At 38.9% G+C, this 17,052-nt stretch overlaps 1 protein-coding gene across 2 annotated transcripts in view; it reads left to right on the top strand.

The window, feature by feature from the left end:
• The first annotated feature begins 721 nt into the window (after positions 1 to 721).
• The window catches only part of fer1l6 (fer-1 like family member 6), a 36,108-nt gene continuing 19,777 nt past the window's right edge, over positions 722 to 17,052 (top strand). Inside the window, exons 1-17 of one of the 2 annotated variants that reach the window (XM_052142281.1) lie at positions 722 to 919; positions 1,254 to 1,336; positions 2,154 to 2,444; positions 2,552 to 2,683; positions 2,773 to 2,835; positions 2,921 to 2,999; positions 3,156 to 3,312; positions 4,201 to 4,387; positions 4,483 to 4,675; positions 5,274 to 5,602; positions 7,523 to 7,631; positions 7,714 to 7,870; positions 7,974 to 8,094; positions 8,185 to 8,285; positions 8,463 to 8,553; positions 8,713 to 8,832; positions 8,954 to 9,106. In XM_052142281.1, coding sequence (XP_051998241.1) covers positions 2,343 to 2,444; positions 2,552 to 2,683; positions 2,773 to 2,835; positions 2,921 to 2,999; positions 3,156 to 3,312; positions 4,201 to 4,387; positions 4,483 to 4,675; positions 5,274 to 5,602; positions 7,523 to 7,631; positions 7,714 to 7,870; positions 7,974 to 8,094; positions 8,185 to 8,285; positions 8,463 to 8,553; positions 8,713 to 8,832; positions 8,954 to 9,106 — 2,094 coding nt within the window. In that variant the 5' untranslated portion in view covers positions 722 to 919; positions 1,254 to 1,336; positions 2,154 to 2,342. Of the gene's footprint in view, positions 920 to 1,253; positions 1,337 to 2,153; positions 2,445 to 2,551; positions 2,684 to 2,772; positions 2,836 to 2,920; positions 3,000 to 3,155; positions 3,313 to 4,200; positions 4,388 to 4,482; positions 4,676 to 5,273; positions 5,603 to 7,522; positions 7,632 to 7,713; positions 7,871 to 7,973; positions 8,095 to 8,184; positions 8,286 to 8,462; positions 8,554 to 8,712; positions 8,833 to 8,953; positions 9,107 to 17,052 lie in introns of those variants that run through there. The other variant, XM_052142282.1, reaches the window with a different exon arrangement.

The following is a 17,052-nucleotide window of genomic DNA, read 5'->3' as shown; positions in this document are numbered from 1 at the left end:
TCTCATAATCATAAAGTGATAAAATATGAGTAATGTTTGAAGTAATTACCACAAACTGATTCAATTACTAATGTTCTAATGGGTAAATCCACTCAAAAATAAAATAATTTACTCACCCTCATGTTGTTTTAAAGACATTTGACTTTTGTTCTTCTGTCAAACACAAAATGAGTTTAGGCAGAATGTCATCATTCACTTTCATTGCATCTTTTTTCCCATATAATGAAAGTGAACGGTGACTGAAGCTGTCATTCCACCTGAACTCTTTCACAGAAAGTCATACATGCTTTAAAAACGCATTAGGGTGGGTGAGTAAATGATGACAGAATTTAAATAACTTTAGGTGAATTCTGTTTTTGTGCTTTATTTGTATTTGAGTCATAAGCTCAGCCAAAAGAAACCAGATTACAGGTCAAGACGCTCGATTGCCATGTGTCAAGTGTTGTTTTATGGTCTCATGATATTCTGATAAGGGAGTTAAATGGTTAAACACTAGGATGAATGTTACTGTACATTTGGCAGTGTCAATGTTAGGTGTATTTACAATCTTGTTTACATTTCTGGCACTAAGTGCTGCATATGGTCTTTTTTGAGTCATCCTAAAAACACACATACTGTCTTCCACCCTTGTTTGTAATGTAATCATTCAGCAACAGAAAGTCAAACAGACATTAACGGAGGAAATAAATTCACTGTCTCGTCTTCTCTGTCTCCTTGGATGGAGTGGGTTACAGTCACTTACGACATCATCAGGCACATTGTGGCCCTTCCTTTCTTTTTCCTAGTGACTAAATTTGACTTTGGCGACCATTTGTTTAACTGGATTTTTAAAGGACTTTTTAAACAAATTGAATGAGGCACTTGACTGAATTCCTTCAGAAAGAATGGAGCGAGATAAAGACAGCTCCGGACCACCAGGGTAAGCTCTTCTGGCAGCTCTTTCTCAAGTTTATGCTTGTTCTCTGGCATGCTGAATTGCACAGATTACAAGTAATATAATAGTTTAATATACTGTGTAATGTGTAGTCATTATCAGATGCTTTTGTCCAAAACAAAAAATAATACATTTTTGGATTTGGGAGTTATCTTGCACATAGGCACAATGGTGACAGCTCATATATTGCCCTTTGCTGGGCTCGAACCTTCCCATCCCTAGTCCAGATATTTAACCACTATGCCAAACCCACAGTAAGGAATAGTTATCTCTAAGATTTATAAATGGTTTAAGATTGAAATTCCAATGTGTTTTGCAGTAAAAAGGTGTTCGGAATAAAAGTGAAGAAGAAACAAAGAAAAGGCAACAAGGGTCTTGTAATCTCTAACAAAGGTGCTGTAGGTAAGACAATGAACACAAATACGTGATTAAAGGAATATTCTGTGTTCAAGACAAGTTAAGCTCAATCAACAGCATTTGTTGCATAAAGTTGATTACCACACAAATAAATTTTGGCTCGTCCTTCCTTAAATCTGTGTTACAGTGAGGCAATTATAATGGAAGTGAATGGGGCCAATTTTTGGAGGGCTTAAAGGCAGAAATGTGAAACTAATAATTTTATAACAGCACTTAAATTAATTCTTCTCTTAAAACTTGTGAATTATTTGAAATGTAAAGTTATTTAAATTGTAATTGTCGTTTTAAATTGTAATTGTTAAATTGTCGTTTTTGGGTTTGTTGACATTACATTATCATGGCAACAATGTTGTAAATTGGCTATTACTTTACACGGAAAAGGTTAGTAAGTTATTTTATCACACTACAATTACGTTAACATAAATATTGTTTGTCTTGTGGCTTTACTTTAGAAACAGTGAGTATTTTAACATTTAACGTGTAACTTAAAAAGTGCCTCAATGCAACCCAGATTTCTTTCTTTACTTATTTTTTAAAGAAAAGGAGGGGATAGTCAATATGTATCTTTGTGGTAATCAACATTATGCCACAAATGCTTTCGATTGAGCTTAACTTGTATTGAACCCAGAATATTCCTTTAAATAAAGGTGTGGCACTAGTTTATCTTTGTGGTTTTGTTGATATAGGAAATTAATACATGAATTCAGACATGTAACAGCTAAGCCTGAACACTAACTAATATTTAAAATGCTTATAAACCGCTGCGTGATCTGCTTAATCTTGTTTAATCTTCCCACAATAGAGGCTGAGCTCGAAACAAATCCCGATGACCCAGATGTGTTCGATGCACCACACCCTGAAAATGCTCAAGCAGGCACTTCAGGGCACTCCTTAAAACAGATTTCTAATCCTAAGAGGCACTTTATATCAATTATATCTTTATTTTCTCCTCAAATCTTTACACAGTGTAATGTTTCATTTCTTTTAATTCATGCACAACATGTATATATATATATTGTTACTTTTTGTACTTACAAGGTCTAAGCCTATGGCCAAAATATTGGAAAATGAAAGCAAACCACAACATTTCCAGGTAGAATTTGTCAAACTTTTTTGTTCATTTTTGTTTTGAGGTGATAGAATAATTCATGCTTTGTATTGAAAACAAAATCAAAGACAATTTTCTGCTATCTTCCTAAGATCTCCATCAATATAACAGAGGCTAAGCAACTGGTTGGGGACAATATAGACCCTAGTGTTGTGATTGAAATTGGAGATGAGAAAAAGCAGACCTCTGTTAAAGAAGGAACAAATGCTCCATTTTACAATGAGGTAAGGAAATAGTGACAATTCTGAAACAAGGGCATTCATTTATAATGGCAAGTATATTTCACAAGTGTTGTCTTCTCACTCCTCAACAGTATTTTGTTTTTGACTTCTATTGTCATCAAGACATCTTTTTTGACAAAGTCATCAAACTTTCAGTAAGTATATTGTATGTAAATAAAAAGGCCTTCTTTACAGTACCTGCAAAGCTCACTTTAAGAAACTAATGGACTTCTCTCTAAGGTAATGCACTCAAAGATCATGAAGAGCTACTGTGTGGGAATATTCAAGATCGATGTTGGAACAGTTTACGCCCAACCTGGTAAACACTTCAATGTTTGCAGTTGCTTGCCATTTCTTCCTCATACCCTTATGGTTATGGTGTGATTAAAGTTTGTGAAATATGTCTCAGATTTGAATTATTGGTCTGGTTGTACATTCCGCTTGTAAACATTTAACGCTTTCCTTACTGTGCCAGGCCATCGGTTTATCAATAAGTGGGCCACAATCACGGATCCAGCTGACATTCGCACAGGAGTGAAAGGTCACCTGAAGTGTGACATCAGCGTTTCAGGAAAGGGAGATGTTGCACCACCAACCCAGAAGATCAGTGATGCGGAGGAGCAGATAGAAAAGTAAGATCTTAGTGCCACAATAGCATAATAAAGCATTTGTTGCAGACTTTATTGAATGTTGAATGCACTTAATGAAATACAAATCTCCTACTATTCCCAAATATTATTTTGCTGGATTGACATAGATAAAGATACTGTACGATTTTCGGAAACATCGGAGTAGAAATTACCGTATATATTAAAATACTCCTGGCCCAGGGGGTACTTGGTAGCTCAGCAAGTAAAGACGCTGACTACCACACCTGGAGTTGCAAGTTCAAATCCAGGGCATGCTGAGTGATTCCAGACAGGCTTCCTATGCAACCAATTGGCCCGGTTGCTAGGGTGGCTAGAGTCACATTGGGTTAACCTCCTTGTGGTCGCTCCAATATGGTTCTCACTTGGTGGGGCATTTGGTAAGTTATGCGTGGGTGCCGCGGAGAATAGTGTGAAGCCTCCACATGCTCTATGTCTCCGCGGTAATGCGCTCGACTAGCCACGTGTTAAGATGCGCTGATTGACTGTCTCAGATGCGGAGGCAACTCGGTTTGAGGTGAGGCACTACGCTACCATGAGGACCTAGAGTGCATTGGGAATTGGGCCTGCCAAATTGGGGAGAAAAGGGGAGAAAAAATATATATATATATTTATACTCCTGGCCCTAACAAAACCCTAAACCTAACCCTTGCCATAACAGTAAACAGTGAACCAAAACAGTGTTCTTTCACTTTTTTGGGAAAAAAGGGATATGAAATCAAAGGCACATTTGCCACATGGCACTTTTAAATCAGAACTAGTTCTAACAAAATATCCTGTGGGATCATGCTATATTAAAAACTTTTTCCACTGTTTTGCTGTTTCCACTACATTTTATTGCAGTTCTATTTCTCTGCCTTTGTCTGCCTCCAGGAACCTCTTGCTCCCTGAAGGCTTAAACCCTGAGCGGCCATGGGCTCGATTTTATGTGATTGTATACCGAGCCGAAGGTCTTCCTAGAATGAACTCCAGTATTATGGCCAATGTGACCAAAGCCTTTGTAGGAGACAACACAGCCCTCATAGATCCTTATGTAGAGGTGTCCTTCTTCGGTCAAGTTGTAAGCTTACAATCCAGTGCTTCATGAAATGTATAAATACCGATTGAATGTGCTTCTGCTTCTGTCTGATACTTCCTTTCTTTCTTGCATGAAAGGGCAGGACATCTACTCAAAAGAGTACAGCAGACCCAGTGTGGAATGAGCAGGTGGTGTTTAAGGAGATGTTTCCTCCACTGTGTCAAAGACTGAAGATTCGGGTTCTGGATGAAGGAAGCATGAATGATGTGGCCATTGGGACTCACTTTATTGATCTGCACACCATCTCAAATGACAATGATGGAGACAATGGTTTGAAATTTCACTGCATTATTTAAAAAACAAAACAAAAAAATGACTTAAACGAAAGTATGCAGACACCTGGTTCCCATTTGAAGGATTTGACTAGGTCCCTTAATTCCATTGAAAGCTAATTTTAATGCTACAACATACAATGACATTCTAGAGAATGCTGTGCTTCCAGTTTTGCAACAGTTTGGCTCAGACCTAAACCCCAATGAACACCTTTGGGATTAACTGGATTGCCTGACCCCATTGCTTGACCTCACTGATGCTCTCATGTATAAATGGGAGCAAATCTCTTCAGCCATGCTGCAACATCTGGTTTAAAGTCTTTCCAGAAGAATGAAAGCTATTAGAGAGGGCCAAATCCTTAATGCAAGAGATTTTAAATGAATTGCTAAAAAAGCAAATTGGGGTGTGGTGTTTGGGTGTTCGCATACTTTTGGCCATATAGTGTTTGTTCATAAGAGACCAGCTCATCATCTTCCATAACTACACACTCTTCTACTGTACAAGCACCATAAATGTCAAGACTTTATTAGATTTCTTTCAACTAGTAGAGGCTAGTCATTAACGCATCTGTCCATCATTCTTTGCTACTTCCAAGGTTTCTTGCCCACATTTGGACCGGCATGGATCAACATCTATGGCTCTCTTCGTAATTCCGCACTGGTGGATGACAGCCAGGAGCTAAACGAGGGTGTTGGGGAGGGGGTGTCCTATCGAGGCAGGGTTTACATAGAGCTAAGTGTGGAGATCCTTTCTGGAGGTGCTGCCGAATCTAAATCCCAGCTCTCTGCAAAGATCGGTCTGAAAGATGTCAAGGGTGGGAAAGCCATTGCTAAAGATCCCAAAACTGGAGCAGGGGCAGGAGGTGAGGAGGAGAAAAGCAAGACCATGGGACCAGAGGTCATGCCAGTGGAGCACCCAGAGAAGGTATTGTTTGTATAAGCCTCTAATTTTCTCTCTTTTTTCTGCTCAGTTGCTCATTCTTTCTGTCTCACCTGTTGAAAAGACCAGGATTGCTGGTCTCAAGCATATGTTGTGTTTTGGATGCTGATCCACATTATGGGATGCTTGGGATACTTGTAACCATACCAGGCTTCTTAAGTAGCTTAACCATCAAGCCTCCTCTTGTGAACCAGCTTCAGCAGAAAGACTGCTAGGTTGACTTGCATTTTTGCAGGTTAACAACATGAACATGCTGGTCATCTAGTTAGACCAGCACCAAACCAGAACTAACCAGGATAAACCAGCTTGGACCAGCATGAGAATTCTGGTCTAAGCTGGCCTGAGTGATTATTTGCTCTAGGTGTAAATAGCACCTGCCACAAGCACGGCTATTTGCACTCCAATAGTCTAGTGGAAACACAGATATTAAAGACAAACTGCACCTCTAAATGTTGCTGCAGTGGCATAGTGTGTATAGATGGTGTGAATGTGCTTTTTTTTCATGCAGACGACCCGGGTTTGATTCCCCCTTTAGTCCCACTTTTTCCCATACTGTTTTATTCTTCTGATTTTCTCCCCAATTTGGATGCTCAATTCCCAATGCACTCTAAGTCCTCGTGGTGGTGTAGTGACTCGCCTTAGTCTGGGTGGCGGAGGATGAATCTCAGTTGCCTCCGCATCTGAGACGTCAACCCACACATCTTATCCCCTGGCTTGTTGAACGTGTTTCCGCGGAGACATAGCACATGTGGAGGCTTCACCGCATCCACTGCGGCATCCATGCAAAACTCAAATGAATTGCATTATAGCAACCACTAGGAGGTACCCCATGTGACTCTAACCTCCCTAGCAACCGGGCCAATTTGATTGCTTAGGAGACTTGGCTGGAGTCACTCAGTATGCCTGGATTCAAACTTGTGAACTCCAGGTGTGGTAGTCAGCGTCTTTACTCATTAAGCTACCCAGGCCCCCCTGTTTTTATTCTTAATATTTCCTTTAATACTACTTATAATAATAAACAAAAATTAATATAAAGGTTGGTTGCATCGCAGTGATTTAGTCACAGTGAAGGTCGGGGAGTTTATTAACCATGAATTTAATATAGTAATTTTGTAGTAACCATGTTTTTGGAGGCTATTAGTTTTAATGCAATTAAACATGGTGCTACTTGATATGCTGTTAGTATAGTTACCTTGTTTAATTTTGTGGTTACTATGCATTTACTTCAAAATACCATGGTGATATTATGGTGACTAGTAAAAACATGGTACATTTTTGTAGAGGTAAGGTTGGGGTTAGGTTTAGGTGTAGGGGGTTGTGTAGGGTGTCTGTAAGATAAAAAATTAAAAAAAACACACAAACACTCAGTGATACAATATGTCAGTATTTAATTAGGACGGCAAATAGTGTCTGCCACTTTTTCCACTGGGGTGCAAATAGCATCTAACACTATTTGCAAAAAGATGCTTTTTGTTGCTATTTACACTTAGTGCAAATAGCCTTTGCCAATTCTTAAACAGTCTTCACAGGGTTTATTTGTCATTTAATGCAAATAAATAGTGCATCTGGTCTGTCAAGGTCTAAAAAGAAAGTTATCGAATTGGCTCATGCACTATATTCAAAGTCATCTGAAGCCACATGATTGCTTTGTGTGATTTAAGGTGTTTTTAACTCAAATGAAGTCATCAGTAAACTCAAATATATCAAAACTCATTGGTTCTTACAACATACAATATGATTTTTTATTCTGTTCATCACACAAAGTGATAGAATGGCTTGAGAAGACTTTGAATGAAAAATTCACTTTTTATGTTCCACAGAAGAAAGAATATAAAATTGGTTTAGAGTAAATTGAGAGAATTTTCCTTTTTGGGCAACTATCTCTTTAACTGTCATTAAACTTAGATTGGTGATGAAGACATGGAAACCTTCCTGCTCTTTGGCTCTGTTTTTGAGGCCTCTATGATTGACAGAAGAATCGGTGACAAACCAATCAGCCTTGAGTTTACCATTGGTAAGAAGGATTTAGATTCAACAACACATGTTCATAAATGAGGCACATATTATTAATGTGTAATATGTGCTCTCTTATTAAGGTAACTTTGGGAACTTAATAGATGGTGCTGCACCACTCCATGCAAAGAAAAAGGTTGAAGACGTGTCAGTGACCACTCCTCTTCTGGACACTATAGCATCAATCCCATGCAAATCTACTACAGCACCAGAGAAGCCCCTTTTCGGAGATGCACAGAGGTGCTCAAAACAACACACAAAAACATGAATTAGGCTTGTATCTTTATTGAATTATGTAAAATACTTTATCATGAACAAAATTGGAAACATCTTATTTGTGCAGGCACTACATGTACCTGCCCATCTCAACGCGAAAGCCGTGCATGTATGTTTATAGCAGCTGGGAAGATCGAGCATACCGACTCCATTACTCCAACATGCTGGACACAACTGCCTTGATGTTTGTATGTGAGCCTTCTAAACAGTGTTGGTTTATAACATTTCCGTGTGATTAGTATATTTGGTTATTTTGAATGAATGTTTTTCTGATGCAGGAGGAAGGAGTCGCTAAGGTATCAAAACTGGATAAAATGTTGGATCCAGAGGCTGAGACTCTCATGCAACATGTTCTTCAAGAGTTCTGCAGGGATGCCAGGTAGGCCTTCAGACAATAGGAAGTGTCCAGGGACTAAATGAGATATATAAGTAATTCAAGAACCAATTCCATCCTTCAATACTATCATATCATATCTCATTGTTGAAATAATACATCTGCATACAGATGATGATCAAACTGTTTTGGATGGAATAGTATTTGTGTGATTTACCACAGGGAGTTTATTGCTTTTGCTGAAAAGAAGGTTAAGGGCGCCAACTTGACCTTACTGGACAAAAAGAGACTCACTCTATGCAAACAAGAACTGGTAGGTATATCCTATGCTAAGTAGGTATAGTTGACCAATATATTCAAGACCTCACCTGTACCTTTAGCACTCCTTGTTACCACATTGCATAAAGGGAAATAGATGATATTGTTGTTGACATATTATTTTGCTAACATTGTTTTATGTGCCGATCTTCAGGAGAGCATGACTGAAGTAGCAGGAGGAATCCTTGAGCCAAAGAGAAGATCTTTGACAGTCAAAGAGATGCTGCAGGAAGTTCAGAAAATCAAAAAGAAACTGAGATTTCTGGTGGAAGAGGTGGTTATTAAGTGTCATAATGTTATTATGCTATATGCAAATGCTTTAAAGAACTCCCATATGTGTATCAGTTAATTATCTATCATTACTAATATTCCTTTTCATCTCATGTCCGTCTCAGCCTCAACACACATTACCAGATGTGTTTGTGTGCATGGTCAGCAATAACAAGCGTTTGGCGTATGCCAGAATCCCTGCTCGTCACCTGCTCTTCTCAGACAACCCAGAACAGAGAGGAAGAGACTGTGGAAAAATCAAGACCCTGTTCCTCAAGGTGGGAACTCATATACAAATCTAACTATCTGGCTGTCTCATTAAAACATTAGTTTTCCTAAAAAGTAAATCATTGTTGAATGGGAGGGAATGGTAATTAATTTATCCTCAAGTGGGAAACTGAGGTGTAAACAGCAGTAGACATAAATAAATAAACAGACAGATTTTACTGTTTCGGAAGGAAATTTGTATTTTAATTCACCAAAGTGGCATTCAACTGATCACAAAGTATAGTCAGAACGTTACGGATGTAAAAATACTGCAACATCACTATTTGAAAAAAGTAATTTTTGATCAAATCTAAACAGGCCCCATTTCCAGCAGCCATCTCTCCAACACTTTATCCTTAAGTAATCATGCTATATTGCTAATTTGGTATTAGAAAATCACTTGCCATGGATGGAGAGGAAGATGGCGACCGATTAGGCAACACGGTCTAGAGCTCTGAATCTTTTTCAGCTAATTTAGTCTTTCGTGTGGTCTCAAAAGACTATAGAGTTCCTGATATGAACATCGATGATTATTTCAAGAAAAGTACTGACAACATGCCAAAACCGAGGGGAAAGAAGACCGATGGAGGCGGTGAAATCCACACCAATCAAGAAATTAGCGGCGATGATGCTAATATTAGTTCTTGCCCCACGGCAGTGACATCTGATGCTAACAACATCATACACGCTCTCACAGCGGTCATAGACAGTAAATTATCCGGAGTCACGGAACAAATTGAGAAATTGGAGGCGTCCGTGACACAGACGATGGATAAAAAATAGCTGACGTAACGCAAATGATTGAAACGAGGCTGGCCTCTGTGCTGGAAGCCGTTGCCAACCGTGGTACTGAGATACAGGCCCTGACTGCGAGAATGGATACCGCAGACATGCAAATGGAAGCCATAGACCAAACTGCAGCTGCATCCAAAGCCAAAATCTTAACTTTGGAAAAACAAATCAAACAACTAAAAGAACGCACTGATCAGCTGGAGAATCACTCCCGGAGATGTAACGTCAGAATACTGGGAATAACAGAGCGCGAAGAAGGGACAAACGCGGTGAAATACCTTGAGAGGTGGATCCCCGAGCACCTTCATCTGGACACCGTAGACGGCAGGATCATCCTGGACCGTGCCCATCGCGCTCTGGGTCCGATGCCGCCAACCGGACAGAGACCACGTCCCTTCATTGTCAAATTTCACTATTACTCTGATAAAGTCCGGGTAATGGAAGCTGCACGCAGACACCATCAGAATGAGACCCCGCGTCAACAGAGGATCCTCTTCTTTAACGACTACTCAGCGGAGATCGTCCGTAAACGAAAAGCTTACGATGGTGTGAAAGCTCAGCTCCGGGAGTTGAAAGTGGAATACGCGTTGTTATATCCAGACATCTTGAGGGTGAACACCGACGGAGGATACCGGCGCTTCTCAACCCCGGGTGAGGCTGGGGTATATGTTCGCTCTTTGGAGATGGCTTGTGCCCTACCTTCGCCACAAAAAGTTTGATGAACAGCTACTGGATGAAAGGTTGAACCTCTATAATACGTGTTTGCAAGAGGTTGTTATCTCATAAGTTCAGGGCTCTTTTAGAAGGAAGAATATGTTTTCAGACCACACGAAATATATGAAATATACGACAGAGCTGCTCTATTATAGGCCAGAGATAGTGGAAGCAGTCATCTACGGGACTCTGCCTACTTTGAACACAGCTCTGCTTTGGCACTGCCAGTTCTTTTTCGTGCAGTGCTTTGCTTTTTTTCTTTTTTATGGTTGTTTTGAATTAGTTCTCTCTTCATTGTGTTTCGTTTGTGTTCGAGCTGTTTGTAGCTCAGCTCCCCTCTCTCTCCATATAAATGTTAGCCCAATGTCGACAAAGATATTACTTACTCAGTCTAATTTAATCTTGTTTATTTTATTTTTTCTTAATTGTTTTAAATGAATGATGGCCAAAACAGGATATATAAATTGCATATCACTAAATGTGAAAGGAATTAATAATCCTACTAAAAGGAAAAAATAATAACCTATTTAAAAAAGCAAAAGACAGACATTGCATTCATCCAAGAAACACATCTTACTGACATTGAGCATACAAAATTGAAACGTGACTGGATTGGTAAAGTTTATTACTCCTCGTTTTCTTCAAGTGCTAGAGGTGTAGCGTTGCTCATAAACAAAAACCTTAGATTTCAATTAAATACAGTACAAAAGGATACCTCAGGTAGATTTATATTAGTTGACTGTATAATTAACAGGAACAGGTTGACACTGGCATCTATATACGGTCCTAATATAGATGATCCAACTTTCTTTAATAAATTAACCATGAAACTGGCGCCTGCAGAGGGTCATTGTATCCTGGGAGGAGATTTTAATCTTGTGCTGAACCCTTCATTAGATCGTTCAGCCTCCAAGAACACTACTTTGTCAAAATCCGCAACAGCACTGTATCAAGGCATGAATGAACTTGGGTTAAAAGATGTGTGGAGACTACTAAATCCGGGTAAAAGGAGTTCTCTTTCTACTCTAATGTTCACAATACATACTCTAGAATTGATCTGTTTTTGACCTCACAAACACTACTGCCCCACATTAAAACATGTCTTTATTTGGCTGCAACCTTATCAGACCACAATGCTTTAAGGATGGAAGTGTCTATGCCACAGGAAGGCCCTGCCTCCCATAGATGGAGATTTAAAACATTCCTACTTAAAGATCCCGATTTTGTAAAATACATGAGCGACAAATTAGATATATATTTGGAGACTAACTTAAATACTGCGTCTCACTCAGCTGTTTGGGAAACACTTAAGGCATATATGAGAGGTCATATTATTTCATATGTATCCCATAAAAATAAACAAAAGAGAGACCAACTATCGCAACTAGAGAATGAAATAAAAATACTTGAAATCCAACATGCCCAAACCAAACAATCCGAAACCCTTAGTGCATTAAAACAAAAACGGACTTTGTATGACAATCTTTGCACCAGTAAAGTTGAAGCAGCCATGGCGAGGACTAAATATCATTACTATGAGTATGGTAACAAAACTAGCAAGTTGCTTGCATGGCAGCTAAAGCAAGAAGATACAGAAAAATACATACAATGCATCAAAACTGATGATGACCGGTACTTAGAAGGCTCTAAGGACATAAACTTGGAATTCAAAAAATATTATGAAACGTTATATAAAACAGAGCAGTCAACGGAAATTGATATTAAAGACTTCCTTAATAAATTAGCAATGCCTAAACTTACAGTTACAGACAGGAATCTATTAGATGAAGCGATATTAGAAGAAGAGGTTCACCGAACGATCAAGTCCTTACAAAACAATAGAGCCCCAGGACCTGATGGGTATCCAATTGAATACTTCAAAACTTTTTCAGAAAAAATATTAACACCGCTAACAAACATGATTAGAGAAGCATTCCAAAAAAACACTCCCAAAAACATTGGAGTTGGCAACCATAACGCTACTCCCAAAACCTGGAAAGGATCCACAAAAGTGCAGTAATTATAGACCCCTCAGCCTCCTTAACTCTGACTATAAAATTTTATCGAAAATCATCGCACGACGCTTAGAGATAGTGGTTCCAAAAATTATTAATACAGACCAAACGGGTTTTATCAAGAACAGACAAGGTGCAGACAATGTTAGGCGGCTATTTCATATTATAGAACACACAAAAAAACAGGACTACCCTGCCGTGATCGTCTCTATGGGCGCTCGAGAAGGCGTTCGACAGGATAGAACCAAGCTTCCTCCTTGAGACCATGAGGGCCATGAATTTTGGTGAAAATTTTCTGGGTTTTATCAGGACCCTATTACGTCAGCCCCAGATCGCAAATCCTAACAAATGGGGTTCTGTCGGACGCCTTCTCCTTATCAGCGTGGCTGTCGTCAGGGTTGCCCTTCCTCTCCGTGCTCTTCTCAATTGCAATAGAACCACTGGCTATTGCCCTGCGATCAGATATATCCATCACCGGCATAAAAATTGGAATGGAAGAGCATAAACTCGCACTCTATGCAGACGACTTATTAGTATTTATATCTCAACCTATCACATCATTTCCCTCGATTATTGACTAATCTCAAAAAATATAGTGCTGTATCGGGATACAAAATTAATTACTCTAAAAGTGAAGCTTTCCCAATCAACATGACAAATCATCACATAAGTCTGCTTCCAGTTCGATTTAAATGGTGTACAGAGGCCTTCAAATACTTGGGAATCACTATCTGTAGCACTTGTGACAAAATATATGAAGAAAACTACACCTCATTGCTTTCTAAATCTAAAAAGAGTTACTGAGATGGATGGACCTCCCCTATCACTGATTGGCAGGATTAATACAATAAAAATGAATCTATTACCCAAATTTATTTATTTATTCCAGTGTATACCTCTGAAGGTTCCTATGTCTTTTTCAAGGAATTAGATAAATCACTTACTTCCTTCCTGTGGCACAACAAAACTCCGAGAGTCAAACTCCTTACATTACAGGCACCTTATTCCAAAGGGGCTTGAATCTTCCAAATTTTAAATTGTATTATATGGCTGCACAACTTCGTGCTCTGTGGATGTGGTTTCACTGCAGAGCAGATGAAGTAAAATGGATGTCAATCGAACAATATGAATTACAGGATATTCCATTAACAATCGTACCATTTTTGGAATCTAAAAAGAAACTAAAAATAATCACTCAAAACCCAATAATCTCTGCTACATTTAACGCCTGGCAGCAATTACATATATCAGTCGGACAAAATATAAAATTATTGGTAAATTCACCTCTCACGAACAATCCCAACATCCCAGCAGCCTTATCGGATGGAATTTTACAAAACTGGACGAGAAAAGGAGTAAAATTAGTTAGTGACCTTTATACTAATAATGTCTTTTTAAGTTTCAGTCAAATGTCAGAAACTTATGATATAGATAAACGTAACTTTTTCAAATATTTACAAATTAGAAGCTGGATCAAGAGTCAAACTAAAGAGAGTTTCCCACACAGACCTGAGGAATCTTTGCTTGAAAAATGCATTTTTAACTCCAAACGCAATAGAATTAAAGGTTTAATATCTACGATTGTATAAAACCACTATTGAAAACTTACCGACTTATGCCAGATATACAAACAAAACAAGGTGGGAATCAGATCTTGGATGTACTTACACAGAGGAGAATTGGAACAGATTATTGGAATTGGCACAAACAAAATTGGTGTCTTCTAAACACAGACAAATTCAATTCAATATTTACCATAGAACATATTTTACGCCATACAGGTTAAGTAAATTAGGAAATGACATCTCTGATCAATGTCAAAGATGCACCATCTCTGTCGGAACTCTTGCCCACATGCTATGGAGTTGTACCCGTTTGAAGCCATACTGGTCTCACATCATCACAGTAACCTCTCGGGTTTGTGGACAGGATCTGGATTCCGACCCTAGGATCTGGTTGTTGGGGGATGTAACCTTATTGAAGATGAACTCTAACATGAAACATTTTGTGCTACTAGCAGCAACGGCTGCCAAGATGTGTATCCTGAAGGATTGGAAGAGTGCCACCCCCCCCAGCCAAAAACACTGGGCTAATGAGCTCCTGTCGTACTGCACCCCAGAAAAAATTCTACATTCTATTCGAGGAAAACTAGATGTCTTTGAACTGATTTGGACTCCTTTTTTGAACACCCTGACCCAACTTGACATGGCCACAGACTAGACGTATTCCTATGCTTATTACTGTTTATTTCTATTTTCATGATTATATAATATCTTGCCTTGTGGAGAGAGAGCTGTGTGTTTATTTATTTTTATTTTATTTTTTCTTTATATTTTTTATTTTGTGTTTTGTAAAATGTTAAAACTATAAATAAAATATTAAAAAAAAAAAAAAAAAAAAGAAAATCACTTGCCATTATATCAAACACAGTTGAAAGCTACTTGTTTAGCTAAATTAAGCTTATTGTTTGTACAGGTGAAACTCGAAAAATTTGAATATCGTGCAAAAGTTCATTAATATCAGTAATTCAACTTAAAAGGTGAAACTAATATATTATATAGACTCATTACAAGCAAAGTAAGATATTTCAAGCCTTTATTTGATATAATTTTGATGATTATGGCTTACAGCTTATGAAAACCCCAAATTCAGAATCTCAGAAAATTAGAATATTGTGAAAAGGTTCAGTATTGTAGGCTCAAAGTGTCACACTCTAATCAGCTAAACACCTGCAAAGGGTTCCTGAGCCTTTAAATGGTCTCTCAGTCTGGTTCAGATGAATTCACAATCATGGGGAAGACTGCTGACCTGACAGTTGTGCAGAAAACCATCATTGACACCCTCCACAAGGAGGGAAAGCCTCAAAAGTTAATTGCAAAAGAAGTTGGATGTTCTCAAAGTGCTGTATCAAAGCACATTAATAGAAAGTTAAGTGGAAGGGAAAAATGTGGAAGAAAAAGGTGCACAAGCAGCAGGGATGACCGTAGCCTGGAGAGGATTGTCAGGAAAAGGCCATTCAAATGTGTGGGGAGCTTCACAAGGAGTGGACTGAGGCTGGAGTTACTGCATCAAGAGCCACCACACACAGACAGGTCCTGGACATGGGCTTCAAATGTCAAACGTCTTACCTGGGCTAAAGAAAAAAGAACTGGTCTGTTGCTCAGTGGTCCAAAGTCCTCTTTTCTGATGAGAGCAAATTTTGCATCTCATTTGGAAACCAAGGTCCCAGAGTCTGGAGGAAGAATGGAGAGGCACACAATCCAAGATGCTTGAAGTCCAGTGTGAAGTTTCCACAGTCTGTGTTGGTTTGGGGAGCCATGTCATCGGCTGGTGTTGGTCCACTGTGCTTTATTAAGTCCAGAGTCAACGCAGCCGTCTACCGGGACATTTTAGAGCACTTCATGCTTCCTTCAGCAGACAAGCTTTATGGAGATGCTGACTTCATTTTCCAGCAGGACGTGGCACCTGCCCACACTGCCAAAAGTACCAAAACCTGGTTCAATGACCATGGTATTACTGTGCTTGATTGGCCAGCAAACTCGCCTGACCTGAACCCCATAGAGAATCTATGGGGCATTGCCAAGAGAAAGATGAGAGACATGAGACCAAACAATGCAGAAGAGCTGAAGGCTGCTATTGAAGCATCTTGGTCTTCCATAACACCTCAGTAGTGCCACAGGCTGATAGCATCCATGCCACGCCGCATTGAGGCAGTAATTAATGCAAAAGGGGCCCAAACCAAGTACTGAGTACATATGCATGATTATACTTTTCAGAGGGCCGACATTTCTGTATTTAAAATCCTTTTTTTTATTGATTTCATGTAATATTCTAATTTTCTGAGATTCTGAATTTGGGGTTTTCATAACCTGTAAGCCATAATCATCAAAATGATATCAAATAAAGGCTTGAAATATCTTACTTTGCTTGTAATGAGTCTATATAATATATTAGTTTCACCTTTTAAGTTGAATTACTGAAATTAATGAACTTTTGCACGATATTCTAATTTTTCGAGTTTCACCTGTATGCTTGTTTTTGAGTTGCCACAGTATGCAATAGACTGGCATGTCTTAAGGTCAATATTAGGTCGAAAAGGGCAAAAAAGAAACAGCTTTCTCTAGAAACTCATCAGTCAATCATTGTTTTGAGCAATGAAGGCTATATGATGCTTGAAATTGCCAAAAAACTGAAGATTTCATTCAAAGGTGTACACTACAGTCTTCAAAGACAAAGGACAACTGGCTCTAACAAGGACAGAAAGAGATGTGGAAGGCCAGATGTACAACTAAACAAGAGGATAAGTACATCAGAATCTCTAGTTTGAGAAATAGACGCCTCACATGTCCTCAGCTGACAGCTTCATTGAATTCTACCTGCTCAACACCAGTTTCATGTACAACAGTAAAGAGAAGACTCAGGGGTGCAGGACTTAT

The sequence above is a fragment of the Xyrauchen texanus genome, chromosome 14, assembly GCF_025860055.1.
Source record: "Xyrauchen texanus isolate HMW12.3.18 chromosome 14, RBS_HiC_50CHRs, whole genome shotgun sequence".
In the NCBI taxonomy this organism is placed as follows: domain Eukaryota; kingdom Metazoa; phylum Chordata; class Actinopteri; order Cypriniformes; family Catostomidae; genus Xyrauchen; species Xyrauchen texanus.
This window is presented reverse-complemented; position numbering and strand designations above follow the sequence as displayed.